This window comes from Sander lucioperca, chromosome 6 (genome assembly GCF_008315115.2).
Source record: "Sander lucioperca isolate FBNREF2018 chromosome 6, SLUC_FBN_1.2, whole genome shotgun sequence".
NCBI classification, from domain to species: Eukaryota; Metazoa; Chordata; class Actinopteri; order Perciformes; family Percidae; genus Sander; species Sander lucioperca.
The window spans coordinates 28,175,282-28,198,077 of NC_050178.1; the positions used below are offsets into that span (position 1 = coordinate 28,175,282).

At 39.7% G+C, this 22,796-nt stretch overlaps 2 protein-coding genes across 2 annotated transcripts in view; both read right to left on the reverse strand.

Moving 5' to 3' along the window:
- LOC118495300 (nuclear factor 7, brain-like) overlaps positions 1 to 22,796 on the reverse strand; it is a 1,057,410-nt gene that overhangs the window by 355,785 nt on the left and 678,829 nt on the right. The gene's annotated exons all lie outside the window — the stretch shown is intronic.
- LOC116063546 lies at positions 18,683 to 21,422 on the reverse strand. Its single transcript, XM_031318543.1, has 4 exons — positions 19,654 to 21,422; positions 19,470 to 19,541; positions 19,256 to 19,339; positions 18,683 to 19,129 (listed from the first exon to the last, which is right to left on the reverse strand). The coding sequence occupies exons 1-4, from the start codon at positions 21,365 to 21,367 to the stop codon at positions 18,921 to 18,923; spliced, it is 2,079 nt and encodes a 692-aa protein (XP_031174403.1). The 5' UTR covers positions 21,368 to 21,422; the 3' UTR covers positions 18,683 to 18,920.

Below are 22,796 nucleotides of genomic sequence, written 5' to 3' on the forward strand. Positions count from 1 at the left end.
ACATTAGCTGATCTGTTGTAAGCATAGTTATCAGCAGGCCTACTGGTAGGGTAACGGGAGCTAGCATACGGCCCGTTAGCAAAGCGATCTGTGTAGTTAGCAGAGTCATTGGTAGGCCCGTAACTGGGGGACGAGGCGAACGGGACATACCGGTCAAAATAGCGTCCTCGGCGTCTGCGGGCCTCAACGGGCTCGCGGTTAGTGAGCCTGCCCCTTCGGTAGCGGACGGTTTGCCAGCCAGAGTCTCCATCGAAGTCGTCCTCCATGCTAACGGGTCTCATCATCGATGTGGAGAAGAAAAAAGCTAGTGCTAACTAAATATAAAACTGTAATGTAAAAAATGATGTAAAATGATAGAAGTAAAAATGACGTGATGGTTTATGTTGTCAACAAAAATTTATTTCGAACATACAGCGACGCGTTTCGACAATAGTATGTCTTCTTCAGGCTGTAGACAACAAGATAATGCAGAATATAAATTCACAGCAGGTATCCGAAGGTTAGATATGTAGGGTATAAGACCGCCACTTCATCATTTCCTTATTTACACATCACAGAGCTTAAGAACCAATCCAGTCACGCTACGTAGATAAAGGTGCGTTCAAGAAAATCCAGGAGAAAATGTGACATTCAAAGACATCAGGATTAAACAAAGACAATCCATATATAAGCGTCCAGGAGCATTGCAACGTAAATAATGTTTTTAAACATTTTTAATCAAAGGGAATATTTTTAGTAAAGATTTTAAAGTGTTTTTAACAGGATTTTAATAAAGATTTTAATTGAAATAAGAACTGTTTTAAGTAATTTTTAATAAAGATTTTAAAGTATTTTAATAGGTTTTAAATAAAGATTTTAATAGAGGAATAATTTTAAAGTAATTTTTAATAAAGTTTTTAATCGAATTTTTAATACTGTGTGATCAAATGAATTTTGTGTACTTTATTCACGTTGCAATGTTAAAAACAGATCAAAATAGTTTTTAAACAAGAATTTTTTAAGGGCATAGTGCAATATATAAACATGTAGTATAATACGTAACCTGACACTCAATGTGAATACAAAAATATGCATATTAGGATGTAATTTCATACCCTCACATGTGTACATCCGTGCCTGCACACATGTGTGTGAGAGAAAAAACTTTCATTGCATATTCAGAAACATCAAAGGTACGATGTCAGTAGATCAAACACTTAAACAAAGAGAAGTGCAGGATACCACGAAAAATGAGTTGCAGTCCAAGAGAAGAGAGCCAATGATGAGGGGCAGCATCCGTGCTCCCGAGGTTCTGCTATACTTAAAGGGATTATGCAACTCATGAACTAGTGAATTCCTGCACTCTTTGCATACATATTATTTATTGCAAAAGCACTTTAAAAAGTAAACATAGTGTTAATTGTAGACAAGAGGAATGCATGGCGTGCCACAAAAGTGGTGAGATTAATTCCACTTTATTGTGGCACAGAATTGTTGTAATATTGATTTAGTGAATAATACATTGTGTCCAATGAATTTGTGTAGGGATTATTAGGTTGAGAGTTCTGAGGAGTGTGTTTAAGGAAATGGATTTGATGAATGCCTCTTGTAAATAGATATTAACTGCTGTGAATAATAGAAAACCATCACATTAACAAGATAATAACATGAGAAGTTAATTCAGAATATAATTGTATGAATTAGTCCAAAAAACAAGAGCGCCCCCATGAGGAGGGAAAAAGCCAGACACTGCTGGCATAAAAAAGTGTTCGTATCCATCTAAAAATGAGAGCGCCTCCAGAGAGGGAAGATGTAGTCGGATTAAAAAACAGAGTTCCAACAGACAGAGTCAAAAGATCAAAGGTCCTGGGTAGAGAGCAAAGTGGACAATCGTCCAATGTCCATGGTTGATACGGTACATTATGAGCCTGGTATTCCCAGAATCCCGATGTTGTGATACACATTATAAACAGTAAAATGGCAATTTGAGTCAGACATTCAAAAGGTGGACCAGAGAGACCAGTGGGTCAACACAATAAGATGTATAGCATTATTATCATCTGAATAGTACGTAACAGTAATGTTTTACAATGAAGTTGGATGTTCAACACAGAAGCTTGAGAATGCAGTAATGATCAGGAATAAGAAAGGAGGGAGAGGGGGAGCCTCTCAGAGGGGACAGGGAAGCCATGGCAGCTCCCAAAGAGGGTACGGGCTGGATTAGGGGAAATTAAAGAAAGTCTCACAGCCGAAGGCTGTGAGACCTTAATGCACAAACCACTAATCAGGAGCAAAAGTCCAGGACATCCCCGCCCCTCCTCGAGGCCCCCGAACTCACACACCAATGGATCTCAAAATGTTTAGTTGTTAAGATGTATATGAGAGCACATGGAGTAGAGGTCAGAGGTCAGGGCCAAAAAAGAGGAGAGAGAGGGGTTAAGTTTAGGAAATATAAGAGAGGGAGAGGTTAGAAGAGAAGTGGAGAGGGAGGGAGGGGGCTGGAAGGGGAGGGTTGTGGGGGGTGGTGGGTGGGTGGGGGGTGGGGAGAGGTTAAGGTTAGGGCTGGGATAAGAAAGGGTTAAGGTAAGGGCTAAGATAAAGGGCAGGGTTAAAGAGGGGAAAGAAAGGGAAAAGAAGAGGAGGAAAAGGAAAGAAGAAGAGAAAGAAGGAGGAAAGAAAAGGAAGAAGAAGACGGAAAGAAGGAGAAGGAAATGATGGGGAGAAAGAGACTGAGTTGCTTTACTTTTCATTCAGACCTCTTGGGATGTGTGTGCCCAACTTTTGTATCCACGCACGTTCACATCTACGTCTGAGTTGCACTGACCAAGACTGATTAGCCTCTAAGACTGTAGCTCTCAAGTTCTCCCATTTATGTTGTATAAAGTGTTTTACCAAGGGATTGTTCAAGTTCTTTTGGTTAGTGACATTGTATCTATGCTGAGTAAATCTCGTCAGCAAACTGTTACCAGATTCACCCACATATTGTATTGAACATTCTCGGCATCTGATCAAGTATACACAGTTCCTTGTGTGAACATCCAAGCCCCCTTGTGTAGTAAAAGTTTCTTTGGTGGTTTGATTCTGGACCGTCCTATATATTCTAAAAAAGCTGTCCATTTTCCTGGTTTTAGGAGGATTTAGGGGTCTCAGTTTAGATCTAACAAGAAAATCACAGAGATTTTTATTCCTCCTGTAAGCTGCGATGAGTTTGTACTCGCTGAGGAAAACAGGGCCCCCTGAACGGTTTAAAATTATTTTTCATCTTCTTGACAAACTTGACATTTTGTTCTGAATACTGTACAATGATGGGAAGAATGGAGTCTAGACAGATCGGTTTAGTCTCTTCAAATGTTTTGAGTGCTTTTTGTAACATAGTGAATGTGTAACCTCTGTTCAAAAGAGAATCAAAGAGGATACGGACTGCCCCTTTAAAGTCCACCTGTCTTGTACAAATCCTCTTGAAGCGCAGCAACTGAGATTTGACTAATCCAGAGAATGTATGTTTAGGGTGGTAACTCGTTCTATACAACAAGGAGTGACTGTCTGTTTCTTTGAAGAACACTTTGATGTCAAGTTTATGTGTTTGTTCAAAGTCAGGACCTTTGAAGGTTGTTGTATCGAGAAAATCAATGCTGTCATTACTCAAAGTTGCTGTCAGTTTGATGGAGTCACTGTGTTGATTAAGTTTGTCAAGAAAATGATCAAATTCCTCCTTTGTGTGCTCCCAAACGCCCCAGATATCATCAAGGTATCTATAATAATGCAGGGGTCGTTTGGGACAAGAAGCCAGAGCCTGAGTCTCCCACTGGGACATGAAGAGATTCGCGTAGCTCGGGGCAAATCGACATCCCATGGCAGTACCGCGAACCTGTAGATAGAATTGGCCGTCGAATTCGAAGTCGTTTCTCGTGAGAGTTAGTTCTAAAAGCTGAATGATCTCCTTGTCTGGTCTTTTACTGTTCGGATATTTCAAGAGAGTATTTCTGACGGCACGTATCCCCTCGGGTGTGCTGATGTTGGTATATAGCGAGGAGACATCCATAGAGAACAGAAAGGCCGTGGAAGGAATATTCAAGTTTTTGATCTTTTCTACAAAGTCATAAGTGTCCTTCACGTAGCTCTCGTGAAGTGTAGAAAGAGGATTAAGATAAAAATCGACAAACTGGGCTATTTTGTAAGTCGGACTGTTGCAGTCAGAGACTATCGGTCTGCCGGGAGGAATCTTGTGAGGAACGGACCACTTTTGTCTCGGTTTGTGTATTTTGGGCAGGAGATAAAAACGTCTGGCTCTGGGTTCTTTGTCACTTAGGAGAAATTGTTTCTGTTTAGTATTGATGAATTTCTTGTTATGTAGAGAAGTGACAATTTTCTCAACTAAAATAGCAGTTTCTTTAAAAATAGGACGGTCCAGTTTGGTGTAGTAATTACTGTCAGACAATTGTTTGTGACCCTCGTGGAGGTAATCCTGTCTATCCATAATTACCACAGCACTACCTTTGTCAGCAGACTTCAAAACAATATTCCTATTACTGCTAAGTTGTTCAAGTGCTGTCAGTTCAAATTTAGATAGATTGGGTTTAGTAAAGCCTACTCTATACTGTTCCTGAAAAATGTCCAAGTCCAGCTTGATAAGATCCGAAACCTCGGGCGGTAACTGGGCTAACGCTGGGGACCAGTTGGACTTGGGCATAAAGGGTAGTTGTACGGTTTCAGGTTTATCTTTATAATACACTGCAAGTCTCAAGCTTCTGTGGTAATTTTGAATGTCTGATCTCAAAGTGTCTCTGATCTCTTTATTGGTCAATTTTAAACAGGACGGAATAAATGTCAGACCTCTATTCAGCAGACTTGTTTGTGCTGCAGTTAAAACATATGATTGTGATAAGTTGAGTACGGTTTTTAACCCCGTGACCTTTGGGGTCATTCTTACGGGGTGAGCGCGTTTAAATGCGCGACCCAGTGGTCAAACATGTGCTGGGCAGCACGCGGGGTCCAGTGGACCATGTCAGACTCTGTTTCAAAGATATTTCTAGAGAGTAAAGGTATGGAGTCTGGGTAACAAACAATCTCAGTATTGAGGTCTGCCAAGTTATTCCGCTCTGTGGTAGATAAGTCACGGCAGTAGTTGATTATTGGGACCAGAATCCTGGCTTCTGGGAAGGCGATTTCAGCCATTTTGATAGCTTTTTTCATCTCAGAGATTGTGGTGTCCGGATTCTGAAACTTGCTATTTATGCCAAAAGACAGAATCACTTTTTCAACACTCTGGGAAACTGCAGTATTGGCCAGAAGGGCCTCAGCGTGTCTAAATGTCGCCCCAGGATAACTCTCAATCTGAATGTTTGGCTCTGTTTGTGGTGGAATTCTGCTCAGGTTAGAATCGCCAATAATCAACACCGGTTTGTTCGTAGTCAGAGACCAATCAGACATCTTATTAAGTACTCTGGGATTTCTGTGTGGTGTGCAACCAGCATGACGTTGTACCGATGGAGTGAAAGAGAGTGTGGTTTGGACCTTTGGTTGTTTGAGAGGGCCCAGTTTGTAACTCGAAAAAGGCCTGTCAACACATATAACTGAATCAGAGTCATCCAAAATGCTCACCTCCGGTATCTCCTTGTCGGGAACCTCTGTTCTGAGCGGTGTGGGGGTGGCAGGCTCCTGCAACAGGAGGCTAGGGACTGTAGCAGGGGCAGCCGGAGTCTGGAGCCCAGCAGAAGCCTGGTGTGTCGGGGTGTCGATGGAGGGGCAGTCTGGAGGGGAAGTGAGGTCGGGAAGGCGTAGAGGGGAGGAGGAGGAGAGGGGGGAGAGGAAAGAAGGTGGGAAGGAGGGGGGAGGGGGGAGGCGGGTAGAAGGTGGTGCCAAAACTGCCAGTTCCACCGGGTCCCCGACCGCCGATGGTTGTGTCTGCTGTTCTCGGTCTTGAGGTCCTGCCGGCTGTACCTGGTCTTGTGGGTTCTGTTTGCTGCTCCTGGTCCTGAGAAGTGCGATGTATCTCCGCCGTTATTTGTTGCGCTCCAGAGACGGGTGTAGGTCTCATCTCATCCCTCGGAATCCTAGGCGGGCGTTGAGGTAGTTGTGCCCCAGACGTGGAAGGTTGGGGCTCTTCAGCCGTCTCGATGCGGTCCCAGTCCTGAGTAGAAGGAGGCGGCCGGGCAGAGGGGGCAGGTTGGTTCTCAATCGGTGGTGCCGGCTGTGGTTGAGGTGCCGGTGTGTTCGCCTCTGCTGGGGCTTCAGTCACCCTGTTGTTCCCCTGGGGTGGGGCGGGTGTGCGGGGTCGTACTTCCGACCGTGTTTGAGTTTGTGTGTGGGATTGTGTGATATTTACTATGTTGGCATATACAGAATCTAGCGATGTTTGTGAAATTTTTCTGCCATAGTGTCTGCGTGCCCACCGGGTTGCTACTATAAAGTGACCCTCCCATGAATCAGCTTGGAGTTGTGAGAGAGCTTGCAGGTTGCTCTGTAGCGAGGCAGTGTAGTGATCATGGAGTGTTTGGATAGTGTTAAGCTCCCACTCTTTAGCATTAGCTTTGATGCGATCCCCAGTTTGAGTATTTAAATCTGCTGGCTTAATGGTGTCAGTTAGCAGCTTTGTGACTTTAAGAATAGCTTGTGGGGCGTTCTGGGAGGAAATGTTGTGTAAGTGGTGTTTAGCTTTAATACATCTGTATATGGTGCGTGTTATGGTAACAAAGTCAGAGTCCTGGTCACGCTGTGCCACATGCTGTGGTCGTCTGGGATTACCAGTGTTCCTGTTGTAGCTGTAGCTCGCATCCTGCCGTCTCTGAGGAGGCCCCCTCTGGCCCGGCCGTCCACGGGAACGTGAGCCGTTCTGCCTGACCGGTCCGCCGTTGAAGCCTCCACGTCGGCGAGGGCGATCTCCGCTGTCACCCGACGCTAAGTAGTTCCTCCGGTTGTAGTTAGCTCCGCCACGGTCATAGCTACGGTTAGCGGCCCTGTAGTAACCCGGGTTGCGGCCCCTAGAGCCGTAGTTGCCAGGCCTGGTTGCGTCAGCGTAACTGACCCGAGTTTGTCTGTAGCTTTGGTTAGCTCGGCTGGGATAATCATTAGCTGTGTTTGTGTAGCCGTTGCGGGCTCCGTAGTAGCCTCGGCCAGAACGATCGGGATAAAATTCGGCCTCATCGGTGTAGCTGGTACGAGATTGTCTGTAGCTGGGGTTAGCTCGACTAGGGTAATCATTAGCTGCATCAGAATAGTCTTTGCGGGCCCGGTAGTAGCCTTGGTTAGCCCGTTCGGGGTAATCCTTAGCTTCGTTAGCATAGCTCGTACGAGCTTGGAAACGGGCACGGTTAGATCGGTTAGGGTAGTCGTTAGCTCGTCTGTTGCCCCGGTAGTTATCTCTGTAGACATTAGCTGATCTGTTGTAAGTATAGTTATCAGCAGGCCTACTGGTAGGGTAACGGGAGCTAGCATACGGCCCGTTAGCAAAGCGATCTGTGTAGTTAGCAGAGTCATTGGTAGGCCCGTAACTGGGGGACGAGGCGAACGGGACATACCGGTCAAAATAGCGTCCTCGGCGTCTGCGGGCCTCAACGGGCTCGCGGTTAGTGAGCCTGCCCCTTCGGTAGCGGACGGTTTGCCAGCCAGAGTCTCCATCGAAGTCGTCCTCCATGCTAACGGGTCTCATCATCGATGTGGAGAAGAAAAAAAGCTAGTGCTAACTAAATATAAAACTGTAATGTAAAAAATGATGTAAAATGATAGAAGTAAAATGACGTGATGGTTTATGTTGTCAACAAAAATTTATTTCGAACATACAGCGACGCGTTTCGACAATAGTATGTCTTCTTCAGGCTGTAGACAACAAGATAATGCAGAATATAAATTCACAGCAGGTATCCGAAGGTTAGATATGTAGGGTATAAGACCGCCACTTCATCATTTCCTTATTTACACATCACAGAGCTTAAGAACCAATCCAGTCACGCTACGTAGATAAAGGTGCGTTCAAGAAATCCAGGAGAAAATGTGACATTCAAAGACATCAGGATTAAACAAAGACAATCCATATATAAGCGTCCAGGAGCATTGCAACGTAAATAATGTTTTTAAACATTTTTAATCAAAGGGAATATTTTTAGTAAAGATTTTAAAGTGTTTTTAACAGGATTTTAATAAAGATTTTAATTGAAATAAGAACTGTTTTAAGTAATTTTTAATAAAGATTTTAAAGTATTTTAATAGGTTTTTAATAAAGATTTTAATAGAGGAATAATTTTTAAGTAATTTTTAATAAAGTTTTTAATCGAATTTTTAATACTGTGTGATCAAATGAATTTTGTGTACTTTATTCACGTTGCAATGTTAAAAACAGATCAAAATAGTTTTTAAACAAGAATTTTTTAAGGGCATAGTGCAATATATAAACATGTAGTATAATACGTAACCTGACACTCAATGTGAATACAAAAATATGCATATTAGGATGTAATTTCATACCCTCACATGTGTACATCCGTGCCTGCACACATGTGTGTGAGAGAAAAAACTTTCATTGCATATTCAGAAACATCAAAGGTACGATGTCATTAGATCAAACACTTAAACAAAGAGAAGTGCAGGATACCACGAAAAATGAGTTGCAGTCCAAGAGAAGAGAGCCAATGATGAGGGGCAGCATCCGTGCTCCCGAGGTTCTGCTATACTTAAAGGGATTATGCAACTCATGAACTAGTGAATTCCTGCACTCTTTGCATACATATTATTTATTGCAAAAGCACTTTAAAAAGTAAACATAGTGTTAATTGTAGACAAGAGGAATGCATGGCGTGCCACAAAAGTGGTGAGATTAATTCCACTTTATTGTGGCACAGAATTGTTGTAATATTGATTTAGTGAATGATACATTGTGTCCAATGAATTTGTGTAGGGATTATTAGGTTGAGAGTTCTGAGGAGTGTGTTTAAGGAAATGGATTTGATGAATGCCTCTTGTAAATAGATATTAACTGCTGTGAATAATAGAAAACCATCACATTAACAAGATAATAACATGAGAAGTTAATTCAGAATATAATTGTATGAATTAGTCCAAAAAACAAGAGCGCCCCCATGTGGAGGGAAAAAGCCAGACACTGCTGGCATAAAAAAGTGTTCGTATCCATCTAAAATGAGAGCGCCTCCAGAGAGGGAAGATGTAGTCGGATTAAAAAACAGAGTTCCAACAGACAGAGTCAAAAGATCAAAGGTCCTGGGTAGAGAGCAAAGTGGACAATCGTCCAATGTCCATGGTTGATACGGTACATTATGAGCCTGGTATTCCCAGAATCCCGATGTTGTGATACACATTATAAACAGTAAAATGGCAATTTGAGTCAGACATTCAAAAGGTGGACCAGAGAGACCAGTGGGTCAACACAATAAGATGTATAGCATTATTATCATCTGAATAGTACGTAACAGTAATGTTTTACAATGAAGTTGGATGTTCAACACAGAAGCTTGAGAATGCAGTAATGATCAGGAATAAGAAAGGAGGGAGAGGGGGAGCCTCTCAGAGGGGACAGGGAAGCCATGGCAGCTCCCAAAGAGGGTACGGGCTGGATTAGGGGAAATTAAAGAAAGTCTCACAGCCGAAGGCTGTGAGACCTTAATGCACAAACCACTAATCAGGAGCAAAAGTCCAGGACATCCCCGCCCCTCCTCGAGGCCCCCGAACTCACACACCCATGGATCTCGAAATGTTTAGTTGTTAGATGTATATGAGAGCACATGGAGTAGAGGTCAGAGGTCAGGGCCAAAAAAGAGGAGAGAGAGGGGTTAAGTTTAGGAAATATAAGAGAGGGAGAGGTTAGAAGAGAAGTGGAGAGGGAGGGAGGGGGCTGGAAGGGGAGGGTTGTGGGGGGTGGTGGGTGGGTGGGGGGTGGGGAGAGGTTAAGGTTAGGGCTGGGATAAGAAAGGGTTAAGGTAAGGGCTAAGATAAAGGGCAGGGTTAAAGAGGGGAAGAAAGGGAAAAGAAGAGGAGGAAAAGGAAAGAAGAAGAGAAAGAAGAGGAAAGAAAAGGAAGAAGAAGACGGAAAGAAGGAGAAGGAAATGATGGGGAGAAAGAGACTGAGTTGCTTTACTTTTCATTCAGACCTCTTGGGATGTGTGTGCCCAACTTTTGTATCCACGCACGTTCACATCTACGTCTGAGTTGCACTGACCAAGACTGATTAGCCTCTAAGACTGTAGCTCTCAAGTTCTCCCATTTATGTTGTATAAAGTGTTTTACCAAGGGATTGTTCAAGTTCTTTTGGTTAGTGACATTGTATCTATGCTGAGTAAATCTCGTCAGCAAACTGTTACCAGATTCACCCACATATTGTATTGAACATTCTCGGCATCTGATCAAGTATACACAGTTCCTTGTGTGAACATCCAAGCCCCCTTGTGTAGTAAAAGTTTCTTTGGTGGTTTGATTCTGGACCGTCCTATATATTCTAAAAAAGCTGTCCATTTTCCTGGTTTTAGGAGGATTTAGGGGTCTCAGTTTAGATCTAACAAGAAAATCACAGAGATTTTTATTCCTCCTGTAAGCTGCGATGAGTTTTGTACTCGCTGAGGAAAACAGGGCCCCCCTGAACGGTTAAAATTATTTTTCATCTTCTTGACAAACTTGACATTTTGTTCTGAATACTGTACAATGATGGGAAGAATGGAGTCTAGACAGATCGGTTTTAGTCTCTTCAAATGTTTTGAGTGCTTTTTGTAACATAGTGAATGTGTAACCTCTGTTCAAAAGAGAATCAAAGAGGATACGGACTGCCCCTTTAAAGTCCACCTGTCTTGTACAAATCCTCTTGAAGCGCAGCAACTGAGATTTGACTAATCCAGAGAATGTATGTTTAGGGTGGTAACCTCGTTCTATACAACAAGGAGTGACTGTCTGTTTCTTTGAAGAACACTTTGATGTCAAGTTTATGTGTTTGTTCAAAGTCAGGACCTTTGAAGGTTGTTGTATCGAGAAAATCATGCTGTCATTACTCAAGTTGCTGTCAGTTTGATGGAGTCACTGTGTTGATTAAGTTTGTCAAGAAAATGATCAAATTCCTCCTTTGTGTGCTCCCAAACGCCCCAGATATCATCAAGGTATCTATAATAATGCAGGGGTCGTTTGGGACAAGAAGCCAGAGCCTGAGTCTCCCACTGGGACATGAAGAGATTCGCGTAGCTCGGGGCAATCGACATCCCATGGCAGTACCGCGAACCTGTAGATAGAATGGCCGTCGAATTCGAAGTCGTTTCTCGTGAGAGTTAGTTCTAAAAGCTGAATGATCTCCTTGTCTGGTCTTTTACTGTTCGGATATTCAGAGAGTATTTCTGACGGCACGTATCCCCTCGGGTGTGCTGATGTTGGTATATAGCGAGGAGACATCCATAGAGAACAGAAAGGCCGTGGAAGGAATATTCAAGTTTTTGATCTTTTCTACAACAGTCATAAGTGTCCTTCACGTAGCTCTCGTGAAGTGTAGAAAGAGGATTAAGATAAAAATCGACAAACTGGGGCTATTTTTGTAAGTCGGACTGTTGCAGTCAGAGACTATCGGTCTGCCGGAGGAATCTTGTGAGGAACGGACCACTTTTGTCTCGGTTTGTGTATTTTGGGCAGGAGATAAAACGTCTGGCTCTGGGTTCTTTGTCACTTAGGGAAATTGTTTTCTGTTAGTATTGATGAATTTCTTGTTATGTAGAGAAGTGACAATTTTCTCAACTAAAATAGCAGTTCTTTAAAATAGGCGGTCCAGTTTGGTGTAGTAATTACTGTCAGACATTGTTTGTGACCCTCGTGGAGGTAATCCTGTCACACCACCACACACACACACACACACACACACCACAACACACCACACACACACACACACACACACACACACAGACACACCCACACACACACACACAGACACACCCCACACACACACACACACACACACACACACACACACACACACACACACACACACACACACATACACGTCTATGTTACCAACAGGGGACTATCAGGCTACACCGACCAAGTGTGGACTTCTATTTCTCTTCATTTAAAAAATACAAAAATAGAAAGGACATTTACTTTTAAGATCTTTTTTTATAATATTACTGAAATAGGCTTTTTTATGTTTTTTAAAAAATTGCCAAGAGGGGACTTGTGGTTAAGCGATGTCTATATATTAAAAAGGGGACCTCCATTTACTGAAGTGAAACTGTCTGTACCTATTCTTTCAATGATTGTTTGTTTACAGCAACTACTTTGTTTATTTCAAAGATTAATGATTCAACTTTATTCAAACATTTCTCTGTTATACAAATATTAAGAAATAATAAGGCCACTTACATAGAGAATAAACATTGTTTTACCTGCAAATCAGAAGTGCCTTGACTGCATGCACTTATATCAAGGACTGAATTACTAGCAACAACATTGATTTTATCAGGTTCCTTTATATATAAATACTTTTAAAGTTACATTTTAAAGATTAGCATACAATTCAAGTTCATTTTTACTTTTTCTTTAGTTATTGAGAAATATATCAGTGTGCCTTCTGCTTCATGCAAATTCTCAGTTCCAGTGTTGCAATCCTGAATCATTAGACAAATGTCATTTCATCTTGTCTGTTCACCAATAAAAATAAACGTTATGTGACACATGACACCCATGACACAATTTATATGTGCTTTTCTTAGCATTCATTCTTGCGAAAAATAGAGGATTGTCTCAACTCACGACTCTCTGGCGAAGTATTGATCTTCCTCTGCATCTTATCTATCAAACTTGTCATATTACTCCTGACACTTGATACTGTCTTTTACTGAACTAATGTACAGTATGGACTCATGCAGGAGTGTTAGTGTCTCAGCACACTAGTCAACAGGGGACTTCTGTCATTTAATAGAGTCCAAGTGGGGACAATCTGTTTTAGAGCACAAACTTAAAACACCATTGCAACATAAAGTTTTCTTTTTTCAACTGTCCGACATACTTACACATTAGTATGTAATTCCTAATCAAAGTTATTAATGTTTCATTTGTTCTTTAATACGCTTATCTATAATGTGTTAATATTATAATGTTCATACTTCATGAATGATGGATTCCCCATTTCTAAAGTATTATATCAATTACAAACCAGGGATTTAGAAGCTGTCAAGGGTTACAAGAATTATTATGACTTAGACATGTACTTACGGTTAGTGAGTGTGTTAATATAGGTTTTAAGTGTAGGATAGTTGGAAAAAGAAAATGTTATCTAAACATTTACAAATGAGAAAAACCTTATGAAACTTAACTAAATCTTATCTATCAAACTTGTCATATTACTCCTGACACTGATACTGTCTTTTACTGAACTAATGTACAGTATGGACTCATGCAGGAGTGTTAGTGTCTCAGCACACTAGTCAACAGGGGACTTCTTTCATTTAATAGAGTCCAAGTGGGGACTAACCCTAACCATAACCCTTTTTTCAACTGTCCGACATACTTACACATTAGTATGTAATTCCCAATCAAAGTTATTAATGTTTCATTTGTTCTTTAATACGCTTATCTATAATATGTTAATATTATAATGTTCATACTTCATGAATGATGGATTCCCCATTTCTAAAGTATTATATCAATTACAAAGCAGGGATTTAGAGGCTGTCAAGGGTTACAAGAATTATTATCATTATTTGGTTGAGATTATCTTTTTTATCAGTATTATGAATTGTGCTTATTTCTTTTTCATACATGTTACTTCTGTTCCATACAGTAGTGTAGCTTGTGTAAACAATTACATTGAAAAGGTCTAGTCCTTTCTGATCTCAAATCAGCTTGGGTGATTGATTAAAACAAAAAAAGAAATGATCTTACTGATGACCATTTCCATTGACGCATGCATTTAAACATATAATGACTTAGACATGTACTTACGGTTAGTGAGTGTGTTAATATAGGTTTTAAGTGTAGGATAGTTGGAAAAAGAAAATGTTATCTAAACATTTACAAATGAGAAAAACCTTATGAAACTTAACTAAATCTTATCTATCAAACTTGTCATATTACTCCTGACACTAATACTGTCTTTTACTGAACTAATGTACAGTATGGACTCATGCAGGAGTGTTAGTGTCTCAGCACACTAGTCAACAGGGGACTTCTGTCATTTAATAGAGTACAAGTGGGGACAATCTGTTTTAGAGCACAAACTTAAAACACCATTGCAACATAAAGTTTTCTTTTTTCAACTGTCCGACATACTTACACATTAGTATGTAATTCCTAATCAAAGTTATTAATGTTTAATTTGTTCTTTAATACGCTTATCTATAATGTGTTAATATTATAATGTACATACTGAGATTATCTTTTTTATCAGTATTATGAATTGTGCTTATTTCTTTTTCATACATGTTACTTCATTTATAAATGAGATTGAAAGGCCTTATCTGTGTGGGGAAGGGTTACCAGTATCAGATGATGGTCGTTAAGCCTTTACACCTTGAGCTTTAGGGTTGCTAATGTGAAATAGCCAGATTGTCATACAACATTTAGACTAACATTCCCCTGTCCTGAAATGATGAAATTCAAGGACTTTATGAAGACGGTACATTGAGATTGTCAGAAATATAACTATAAGAAATGTGCACAAAAGAAATGTCCATTGATGCATGCATTTAAACATATAATGAATTATTACAGGAATTAGACATGTACTTAGGGTTAGTGAGTGTGTTAATATAGGTTTTAAGTGTAGGATAGTTGAAAAAAGAAAACGTTATCTTGCAATGGTGTTTTAACTTTGTTCTTGCAATGGTGTTTTAAGTTTGTGCTCTAAAACAGAACCTGCATGGGTCAATTATTTTTCATAAATGCTACTTCTGTTCCATACAGTAGTGTAGATTGTGTAAACAATTACATTGAAAAGGTCTAGTCCTTACTGATCTTAAATCAGCTTGGGTGATTAAAAAAAAATTATTTTCATGATGACCATTTCAATTCTAATTTTGTCGTGGTTATTTTTCTATTTTTCTTCCTTTTTTAGATTCTAAAATACTACTCTCTTGCCTTCTCTGTAGCATTTGATTTTATTAAAATGAGAAACTTGAAACTTCTAAACATCCACTAAAGTTGTGCCTTTATGTTTTGTTACAAAAACATTATGTTTCTAGAAACTAGTTTATTTTTTTAAGTAGCCTGTTTAGAGATCCTCTACAGTCTGACAGGCTGTCTGGCGCTTTTACTGAACTAATGTACAGTATGGACTCATGCAGGAGTGTTAGTGTCTCAGCACACTAGTCAACAGGGGACTTCTTTCATTTAATAGAGTCCAAGTGGGGACTAACCCTAACCATAACCCTTTTTTCAACTGTCCGACATACTTACACATTAGTATGTAATTCCTAATCAAAGTTATTAATATTTCATTTGTTCTTTAATACGCTTATCTATAATGTGTTAATATTATAATGTTCATACTTCATGAATGATGGATTCCCCATTTCTAAAGTATTATATCAATTACAAACCAGGGATTTAGAAGCTGTCAAGGGTTGCAAGAATTATTATCATTATTTGGTTGAGATTATCTTTTTTATCAGTATTATGAATTGTGCTTATTTCCTTTTCTTACATGTTACTTCTGTTCCGTACAGTAGTGTAGCTTGTGTAAACAATTACATTGAAAAGGTCTAGTCCTTTCTGATCTCAAATCAGCTTGGGTGATTGATTAAAACAAAAAAAGAAATGATCTTACTGATGACCATTTCCATTGACGCATGCATTTAAACATATAATGACTTAGACATGTACTTACGGTTAGTGAGTGTGTTAATATAGGTTTTAAGTGTAGGATAGTTGGAAAAAGAAAATGTTATCTAAACATTTACAAATGAGAAAAACCTTATGAAACTTAACTAAATCTTATCTATCAAACTTGTCATATTACTCCTGACACTAATACTGTCTTTTACTGAACTAATGTACAGTATGGACTCATGCAGGAGTGTTAGTGTCTCAGCACACTAGTCAACAGGGGACTTCTTTCATTTAATAGAGTCCAAGTGGGGACTAACCCTAACCATAACCCTTTTTTCAACTGTCCGACATACTTACACATTAGTATGTAATTCCCAATCAAAGTTATTAATGTTTCATTTGTTCTTTAATACGCTTATCTATAATATGTTAATATTATAATGTTCATACTTCATGAATGGATTCCCCATTTCTAAAGTATTATATCTATTACAAAGCAGGGATTTAGAAGCTGTCAAGGGTTACAAGATATTATTATCATTATTTGGTTGAGATTATCTTTTTTATCAGTATTATAAATTGTGCTTATTTCTTTTTCATACATGTTACTTCTGTTCCGTACAGTAGTGTAGCTTGTGTAAACAATTACATTGAAAAGGTCTAGTCCTTTCTGATCTCAAATCAGCTTGGGTGATTGATTAAAACAATAAAAGAAATGATCTTACTGATGACCATTTCCATTGACGCGTGCATTTAAACATATAATGACTTAGACATGTACTTACGGTTAGTGAGTGTGTTAATATAGGTTTTAAGTGTAGGATAGTTGGAAAAAGAAAATGTTATCTAAACATTTACAAAAGAGAAAAACCTTATGAAACTTAACTAAATCTTATCTATCAAACTTGTCATATTACTCCTGACACTGATACTGTCTTTTACTGAACTAATGTACAGTATGGACTCATGCAGGAGTGTTAGTGTCTCAGCACACTAGTCAACAGGGGACTTCTGTCATTTAATAGAGTCCAAGTGGGGACAACCTGTTTTAGCGCACAAACTTCAAACACCATTGCAAGATAAAGTTTTCTTTTTTCAACTGTCCGACATACTTACACATTAGAATGTAATTCCTAATCAAAGTCATTAATGTTTCATTTGTTCTTTAATACGCTTATCTATAATGTGTTAATAGTATAATGTTCATACTTCATGAATGATGGATTCCCCATTTCTAAAGTATTATATCAATTACAAACCAGGGATTTAGAAGCTGTCAAGGGTTACAAGAATTATTATCATTATTTGGTTGAGATTATCTTTTAGGATAGTTGAAAAAAGAAAACGTTATCTAAACATTTACAAACGAGAAAAACCTTATGAAACTTAACTAAATCTTATCTATCAAACTTGTCATATTACTCCTTGTGCTCATTTCTTTTTCATACATGCTACTTCATTTACAAATGAGATTGAAAGGCCTTATCCATGTGGGGGAGGGTTACCAGTATCAGACGATGGTCGTTAGGCCTTTACACGTTGACTTTTAGGGTTGCTAATGTGAAATAGCCAGATTGTCATACAACATTTAGACTAACATTCCCCTGTCCTGAAATGATGAAATTCAAGGACTTTATGAAGACGGTACATTGTGATTGTCAGACATATAACTATAAGAAATGTACAGAAAAAAAATAATCTGCAGTGATGTAACAGGCAAATTCTTCTTATAATTATAATCTCTGTTATACATTAACTGGTGAATAGATAAGGCATCTTTGAGGGCTGTCAAATAGTACAGCATTGTAAAATGGAGTTTGAATTAAGTAAAAGGCACACAACCAACAATTCAATTCAATTCAATTTTATTTATAGTATCAAATCATAACAAGATTTATCTCGAGACACTTTACAGATAGAGTAGGTCTAGTTATAATTTCCAAAGCCCCAACAATTACAGTAATTCCTTTAAGAGCAAGCATTAGCAGTGGCTATTGCGACAGTGGCGAGGAAAAACTCCCTTTTAGGAAGAAACCTCGGCAGACCCAGACTCTAGATAGGCGGTGTCTGATGGGGCCGGTTGGGGGTGTGATGAACAGTGGCAGTCATAATAAAGATAATGGAACAGTGACTACAAGGTAGTCGTTGTAGTTCATGTCATAGCAGGGCACAGGAGGGTGTTGCGGGATGTAACTTGGCACAGCAGAGCATGGGTGGATGCAGTGGACGCAGCAGGATGTAGCAGGACGCGACCGGACATTGCAGCATAGCTCTGCGAAAAAAAACATAAGGACTCCGGGGAGTAAACTCCCCGGAACTAGGTTAGTAACATGTATTTCTGGGACAAGGATGCACACAAAAGGAAACAGATGAAAACAGAGATGAGAGAGAAGCTCAGTGTGTCATAGGAAGGAAGGAACTTCCCCGGCAGTCTAGAATTATAATAGCATAACTTTGGCTCCAGGAAAGCAGTGTGTGACAGCATTATGAAACGTTAAATCTCTGGTGATGGAGTCACCAATAATTACTGTGGTTGGGGGGAAGAGCGTACGAGGGGTGGGGGGGTGTGGATGGCCGGTGACAGGAGCAAAACAGTCAGTGTCGGTTACAGATGGACATGGAAAAGAAGAGCAAGATTGCTTACCGGTCGGTTGCGGAGATTGTTTTTGAGGAACGTTGTCATTAGGGCCGATCCAGGCAGTGTAGGCCACCGGATCGTCTGGCTACCGCTTCTCTTACAAGCTTTAGCCGTGAGGCAGCGGTCCTCTTCTGTGACGATGGCTGGTCAGTCGGCTTTGAAGCGGGATGAGCCCAGCGAACCACATCGGCCGCTACTAGTTCCGATTCTGACAGGGCACTGAAACGGTTGGAGAGGCTGAGGGCAGGAGGCGATGGAGCCCTACTCGAGTCTTGATAAATTAGCGTGAGGCTAAATGCTTACTACATGTAAAAATGTATCTTTGGTTTTTTAAAAACACTATATTAATACAATAGAAACTAGGCTATAGAGCCGATGGGTAGGAGAGTGAAGGCAGCTGCCGACTTCCTCTTTCCCACCGACTGCTGTCGCTTGTGGATGACTTCGACGTTGTGATGCGTTGAGGTGTGTTTTCCTACTGAATAGTGCAGTCTCCAATACAGGATCCTGACTATCCAGTACAACAACATTTTTTCCAACAGTTTTTTTGGTCTTAACGCCCTTGTCACACATTCTTTTTGATATATACTATTTTGTTGTGCACAAAGTATTTTATGGTTTTCCAGTCTCTTCCATTGTCCCTTAGAGTCTGATTTTCATTTAAGCATCTTTGACAGTCTACTTTTCCAGGGAGCTTCATTTCCTTCAGGAAGTCCTTGAAATGGTGTTCCACGATTTTTCTCTCAGACTGTGACCAGGGCCTTCTTGGTTTCTCTATACATAAAACAAAAGAGAGCAAGTGAATAAATTGATGAATAGAAATGACTAACCATTTTAGTCAACAAATGTCAAGAGTTCTCCATGTATACAATATTGTTTAGATTCATTGGAAAAACTCACCCTTTTGACTTGAGTTTTTTATGACCCCAGTTTTCTTCTTTGAGGTAGCAGCCCTGTGATCTGAATGTCCACCCTCTGAGTTTCCTGAAACCACATTGATGCAATTCAATGTTTACACATTCAGTAGGTGATTGAATAATTGAAAGTCAGGCTGCATTTAGTGGACATATTTTTTTCTTGCCATTAAAACACTACATGCAGAAGAAAATCTTACCTTCTTGACTTGGTGTTGCAGTCTGCTCAGATTGGACTTCCTCTGCATCTGAGTCGCTCAGGTCCTGCTCAGCTGCAACACAATGTTTAAAATGAATACTTAAAAGCGAAAAGGTATTTTTTTCTCCATTATGAGTTAAAGTATTTAAAAACAAGTAGAGGGATTCTTTAAATCATTTACTTACAGTTGATGTTGGGTGTTATTTCTTCCAGAGATTTTCCTTTGAATTTGCCTATTCCATCTTGCAGGGCAAATAGAAGTTTGCTCACTTTTGCCATTTGGAGGGTTTCTTCAGGGAGTCTGTAAAACTCCCTGTGGACCTCGATATTATGTCCCATGAAACTTGCCAGCTGGTCTAGTTCATTCGTTTGCAGGTTAAGGAGCTGTGAAACTGTGGCAACATGTTTTCTTAATTTTGTGGATGTGATGTTTTCTGGTTCTTTGGCTCCACAGGCTTTTGCATAATGCTTTAAACTGTCACATCCTCGAATGTTCTCCTGTGATCCATAACACGGACGGGCAAAAATGTAGGGATTGTTTGGGGGAATCCCAACCTCTTCCCTGGTTTTAATCAGGAGTTCCACAGACTCTTTTACATTTGTTGGGAACAGCACTGGTACTTTACGGCCCCTTTTGCCCCGTACCTCTACCCTGGTGAGTTTCTGACATAACTTTTTTTCAACAGGTGACAGACTCTCCAGAATGTCATCCTGCATACTCTGTTTGTTTCTCTGCAGATATGTGTTGACTTCCATTCTAGAAACTTCTCCTTCACGGCGACGATTGAATAAAATCAGCTGTGTCAGTGTGACTTTAGACAGCTCACTCCATGAGTTTTTTTCAGGTTTGTCAAAGAGAGCTTTTTTGTTGACTTTTTCAAGGTGTTTTAAATGATCCTGGAGCTTCTTGATGTCCTCTGATAGAGGCAGGATTTGGGGGCTGTTCCATTTTTTTTGATACAGTGTTTTCAGTGCATTGGATGACACATGTGTTGTCCATTCCAGTTCAATTAATTTAAGGAATTGCTCTGCTCTTCCCTTTAAGACAATGTCCTCTTGACGTAGAGCTTCTCCTTGCAAAATATATGACACCTTCACAAGGGAATGGCGCAATTTGAGTGCAGTTGAGGGAACTAAGAATCGGTTTGTTGAGTGATCAAACCCAGTCATCTGTTTTACAGCCTCAAGTACTGTGTTGAACTTCCCTGGGTTGATCAAATCCTTCAAAAAGACAATGTCTTTGTCGATTTTCCTTGCCACAATAAGAAGCCTTGCCAGTTCTCTCATCTTATTCCTGATGTCTGCCTGATGTCGTCCAACCTCTCCATTTTTGAGGAACATTCTCTCTCCCAGTGAAGTGATAAGCATGTCAGACTTCACTACTTGAGCTACAGTGTCGTATGTCATGTCTTCAAGAACTTTCTTAAGTCCACTGGAAAATGTATTGTCCGTGGGCAGCATCAAGGAACAACTTGCCTGAACCCTTCTTTTTACTGGTCCATCCTTGTTGACTTGTTGTTTGCAACGCTTTTGATGCCTCCAGAGGTCTGTTTTGACATACATAGCAAAGCAAAACCTGCAAGGCAGATAGTCTGTTGCTGTTGATGGAAAGGTTGCTTGTCTTTTTGGTATGATTTGTCCTTTCCCAGAGGACAGGACAGAACAGTTATGGTGGTAGTTTCCCATGTTTCTTATTTGGCTGAAAGCAAGATTTTGCTTGTGTGTTCCTTTTTTCATTGAAATTGCCTTAGCCACTTCAATTTTGGCAGAATGCTTCTGCTTCAGATGTCTTGTGATTTTAGCATAAGGCTTCTCACAGTAAAGGCAGTAGTTCTTCTTGTCATAGATTCTCTGATGTTCTGAGTTTGAGGACATTTTCACTTTGATATTGTCTGTCATTGCTGTTTTTGAAGGTGGTTTTCCTTGGATTATTTCCTTTTCTGCTGCTACTTCTGCCTGTTTTTCTTCTTTTTCATCATCTGACATGTCCAGGGAAAGGGAATGTTGATGCTCAGTGGTCTGAAATAAAGAAACACAACCTAATTATTAATTTGCAAATAAAAGTGAAATACATTTCTACCTTAGTAGAGTAGTACTTTTGCTTACAGTTATCGTATGCATTTTTCACCACCTGCGGTTATGTAATAAAACCCTAATTACCATTTCACACAAAGATGATTCCTCTTCAGTGGGAGATGATTCAGCTTCTGCTTGTTGTTCATCTTCTTCTTCTTCTTCATCATCATCTGACATGTCCAGGTAAAGGGAATGTTCTTGCTTAGTGGTCTGAAATAAAGAAACATAACCTGGTTATTAATTTGCAAATAAAAGTGAAATATATTTCTACCTTAAGTACTTTTTGCTTACAGTTATCGTATGCATTTTTCACCACCTCTGGTTATGTAATAAAACCCTAATTACCATTTCACACAAAGATGATTCCTCTTCAGTGGGAGATGATTCTTCTTCTGCTTGTTCTTCTTCATCTTCTTCCTCATCATCCATTTCATCTGGTGTTTGGGGACAGCAATTTGCTGTAGGGGTTCTGTCCTGTAACAAAAAAAGAAGAAAAACAGTGCAGCAATTAACACACCAAGTGCTTGATTTGAGTCATTTTTTGACATGTGTTCATGTTTATGTTGCTGCAATGCCTCATTCTATTTATCACCATTTTAATGTATTTTCAATTCTTTGAGTATTCCAGATATCCTTTAAAAGTAGGTCAAAACAAGCAGGTGTCAAATATTATACAATGGAAAATAGGGGTGGGCAATATGGATATAATCTTGTAATATACAACTATTTCTGGAAATTCCATAATGGTAAACCTTTATTCATCCACAATGGCATACAAGATATTCTATTTGAATTAGATATAGGGTATAGATTTCCTCTGTGCATTGTTAATTTTTTTTGATGTTATGTTAGTGCACAATATTGAGAATACTTACTTTATTTCTATTCTCATTGCCAGATATGTTTGCGGGTCCAGTATGATCAGGCTGATGTGTGAAACCTGTAAATATATTAGAATAACATGCATCATTTCCATAGAAGTGATTTGAGTATAACACTTTTCCAATCCATAAAACTTTATATTAACTTGAAATAAATATGTAACCTAAGAGTGTTATTCTTGGCACTTACATGTGAGAGCCGCAAGGCATTCTCCAATGTTGGGACGTTCTTCAAAAGATCTACTCAGCATTCTGGTAATAATATCAGTTTGAGTCGTCCATCTTTCTTCACATTGAAGAGTGAAGTTGCCTGTTCTGATATTTTGAGATAGCCCAACTGGATCATTGGAGTATGGCGTCATAGTTTGATA